This window comes from Austrofundulus limnaeus, unplaced genomic scaffold (genome assembly GCF_001266775.1).
Source record: "Austrofundulus limnaeus strain Quisiro unplaced genomic scaffold, Austrofundulus_limnaeus-1.0 Scaffold38, whole genome shotgun sequence".
Taxonomy (NCBI): Eukaryota; Metazoa; Chordata; class Actinopteri; order Cyprinodontiformes; family Rivulidae; genus Austrofundulus; species Austrofundulus limnaeus.
In genome coordinates, this window is record NW_013952440.1 from 2,924,432 (window position 1) to 2,928,516 (window position 4,085).

The 4,085-nt window shown below is 36.9% G+C and overlaps 1 protein-coding gene across 1 annotated transcript in view; it reads right to left on the reverse strand.

Moving 5' to 3' along the window:
* Nucleotides 1-4,085, reverse strand: part of tmem150b (transmembrane protein 150B) — a 24,362-nt gene that overhangs the window by 19,808 nt on the left and 469 nt on the right. The window contains exons 3-6 of the mRNA XM_014006842.1: nt 3,208-3,267; nt 1,503-1,570; nt 950-1,077; nt 582-770 (exon numbers count right to left, since the gene is read on the reverse strand). Coding sequence (XP_013862296.1) covers nt 582-770; nt 950-1,077; nt 1,503-1,570; nt 3,208-3,267 — 445 coding nt within the window. The remainder of the gene's footprint in view (nt 1-581; nt 771-949; nt 1,078-1,502; nt 1,571-3,207; nt 3,268-4,085) is intronic.

Below are 4,085 nucleotides of genomic sequence, written 5' to 3' on the forward strand. Positions count from 1 at the left end.
AAAATGTAATTAATTTAGAAAAGCTTTTCAGGACCCCACCTTGATGTTTCAGGACCCCACTTTGGGTCCCGACCCCAACTTTGGGAACCACTGTGTTAGATTATTGATCTTATTGGCCTGGAAATCTTCCTTATTTCAAGAAGTCGTACCAAGTGCAATTGTCTTAATAATTTGAGTCTAAATCTTCTCAAATAAGTGAAATAATCAAATCATCTAAGCTCAAAAATCTAATCATAATTAAGCTAAGTTAAGGCCCTTAAAAAGCTATTTACATCAGGTAAAATAATATTTGTTCAGAACGTTTCCACAAAACCCCGCTCCAAAACAACCAAACCATCACTTTACATAATAAAAACTCAACGGATTTGACGATGCTAGAGAAACCATCAAATGAGAATTAAAATTGAAAACATGTTGAACAATCAGTTAAAACTGTCCAATAATTTAGCCTAAAACAAAGTATTAAAGTGTTAAATTTGTTTAAGATATACGTAATAATTAATACTGTACAATCCTAGGAGGTTTTCAGAAATGATCACGATTAGTATTGATTCACATGTTTCGTCTTCAACAACACAGACTGAAAGGATACGGCCCAGCAGGAAGATGGAGCAGAGGATGCAGAGGGTGAACCTCACAGGGCCCACCCAGGGCCGGTCTACAGAGGGCTCTGCTCGATAAGTTAAATACATCTGGATCCAGAAATAGTGTATGACCAGGGTGAACGCCACACACGCTCCGACCACGTGCAGCTCAAAGGAGACAGATGCCTGAATGATGACAAATGACGTGAGAAGGAGGAGGCTTAGACAGAATTAAATGAGAAAATAATTCCTCTTCTAGTTAAAAGGCCTTTCATAATGAGTTACATTCTGCACAATCTCATGCAGGACTGTGGCATCCACTCGCCTTTTAGGTTTTAAAATATGTTGTTGCTTCTGCCTCCTACCTGGAAGTTGGTGGTGACAGACAGTCCAATAGCAGAGAGGAATCCCAACCAAAAACCAGCAACATTGGCTCGTCCCCGGTAACCAAAGTCTGCTACTTGCTGATATCGGACCGCCATGATAACGATGACTGCAAGAAACAAACAGACAAGGAAGGAAGACAAAGGGTATGTTCCTTTTTAACAGAGCTCTTCAAACGACTAGAAGACAGAGCAGAAAGTAAAATATAGACTAAAACATGATGGCATTTGTAAAATGCCAAAGCCCAGAGCCGCAGTTCTCAAACTGTGGGGCACAGGGGCTTGCCCTGGGTGGGGGTCCATCACTAAATTGTTTTATTAAATTTTGTTCTCAGGGTTTTTTGTTATTGAACAACAAATTATTTAGGGAAAACTGAAAAGTATAGTTAAAATACTGGATTTCCTTTTCATAATCACAAATAAACTTCAATACTTGACACATTATTACAATTTTATTCTGGGCCCTCCCAGTGGGTGGGCGAACAGAAAAAGCTTGAGAGTATTGTGTAGGATGATGAGACTGTGAGATGTTTACTTAAAACGGTGACGATGTTATAGAGCTGGGTGAAGATGCTGCTCTGAGGTGGGTACCCTGCACACTCACTGCAAACAGAACGAAAACACGGAGTCAGACATTCGGTACCTGTTTCTTCATTCTTGAGATTTTTTTTTTTACATTCAAATAAAATAAAATACATTTTTTTAAAAAAARAGCAAGTTCAAAAGTTTCACTCAGGTCGGTTTCATTCTAAAAAATGTTGAGATTTTGTGTATTATGTAAATAAAAACAGAACGCAAAAATTTCCAAACTGCCTAAACCCATATTTTATTCACACATGTTGAACAAATCAAATGTTTTAACACCATGTGAACAAGTGAAGGCCGCTGTATTTGAATTGAAGATGATTTAACAGGAATAAGGCAAGTAAAAAAAACTGTTCTGTAGAAAGAATCCATCCATTATATTACCGGCTTCCTTTTAGGGTCAGCGGGGTCACTGGAGTCTATGTCCAGCAGTCACTGTGCGAGAGGCAGGGTACACCCTGGACACGCTGCAAGTCCATCACAGGGCCGGTCAAAATAATCAAAAAATTGTAATGCCTTATGGAAACGGTGGACTTCCATACTAAAGAGGAGAGGGACCATCTGGCCTTTTATCAGTATGAGTTCAAAATGTATCCCTTTTTCAGGGAAGGCCTTGCATATTTCAGCAAGACAATGCTAAACTGCATATTACAGTCCTAATGCCTCCCGATAACTCAGAACATTTGGTGCATCATGAGGCAAAACCAAATCAGTTAACAGTTGGAACCCTACATCAAATAGAAATTAGACATTTCCCTCCAAAACCTCCAGCAGCTGGTCTCCTCACTTCCCATTTCTGTCACTCTGATGAAAAATCATTGTATCTCATAATAAGAGTTAAATGATCATATTTATAATTTTGTGTCCCATTATTATGACTAGGCTTGAATTAACTTCCTGGCATTAGAAGTGATGGGTGAGACAAGTTTGGTTTCACAGAGAGAAATGGATGTTTCTAAAATCATTGAACAATACTACAGAGGTGGTTTTACAAATCTTGAAATCTTGCGAGTTTTGGAAGAATCCCATATTTTCAATTTAAGCCTTCAGAAATTAAAGAGAATGCTGCAAAAGAAGCAGCTTTGACAGTGACTAAAGGATATGGATGACGCAGAAATGGCATCTTTCATTGAGCAACAACTAGGATCAGGTAGACAGCATGGCTACAGGTGGACCCAGCAGAAACATTGAATGGCTGGGAAACATGTGCCTGGTGGATGTCATAATAATGGGATAATGTTTCTTTAATATGGCTTAGATATTTCATAATTATGAGTTACAAGATGTTGGGGGGTGGGGGTTATCAGAGAGGTGGAATTGGGCTTCCACAGTTCTTCAACGTTTACAGTCTTGTTAAAAAAAGAGGGTCTGCTTCTCAGTGGGAAACATCTTCCTGTCCCAAGTAGTTTGAGATCTGTTACTTCCATAGGATTCAAAATTACATTATTTGAAAGGACATTTTCTTAGTTTAATCATTCATTGTGCTTTCCATGCTCCGTTGTGAATTAAATACAGGTTTATGAATTTTCAAATGGTTGCTTTTCGTTTTTGTTTATRTTTTACACAACATCCCAACATTTTTAGCATTAAGGTTGTATTTCATCTGCTTCCATCAGCCTCTGTCGTCATTTGGAACAACAAGGATTTAAACCAACCTGATGTACGGAACTCCTTTTGTTAAGTTGACCGATCCGTTTGCCACAGATACAGCAAATCTGAGGGGTGGAGCATATAATATAGAATAGAATAAAATGAATAAACAGCTTATATATGGATCCGTTGAGTGAACTGTCTGAAATATAATCTTATATAAAGAGCTGGGAAATCTCAATATTCAAATACCATTTGAGGTTGCTTCTTTTAATTACATCAAAATTTCCTCATTAGAATAACCTTAAAATAGGATTTAAATCAAATACTAATGTGTTATCCTGATTACGAAGACAAATCAAGCCAYATCTCTGACATCAGGATGATCCAGGTATCAAAATGTAGTTTTAAAATCTGGAATGGAAAAATGTGCTTTGGTCGTTCTGACCAAAATTGACTTAATCTTCAGTTTAATGTGATGGGTTACAAATACCCAGAAAAAAAAACTTTTAATTTGTTATTGGTAACAAGTAGTAAGCTTAAAGGAAAACAAATCACCTTTCAAGTCAGCGTTTTAGACTAAAATAATTTACTGTTGAGTGATGTGTTTTAGTCACTTTGGACAGAAACTTTATGCACAACCTCAGAATATGTGTTGTCAATGACTCTCAGCTACTACCATATCACATTTTAGCTCAATATAAAAATTATAGTCATTTTTGTGATTGCTAAGGTCCATCAGACCATCTTGAATTTGATTTATTCCAAGTCCTTAACAGTTGTAGACGTACACTGAATGATCATTTTATGAGAGTTTGAATGTAGCAGTCATTTGGTAGCACACAGAAATAAAAACAATAAACTTTGATTATAGATAGATAGATAGATAGATAGATAGATAGATAGATAGATAGATAGATAGATAGATAGATAGATAGATAGA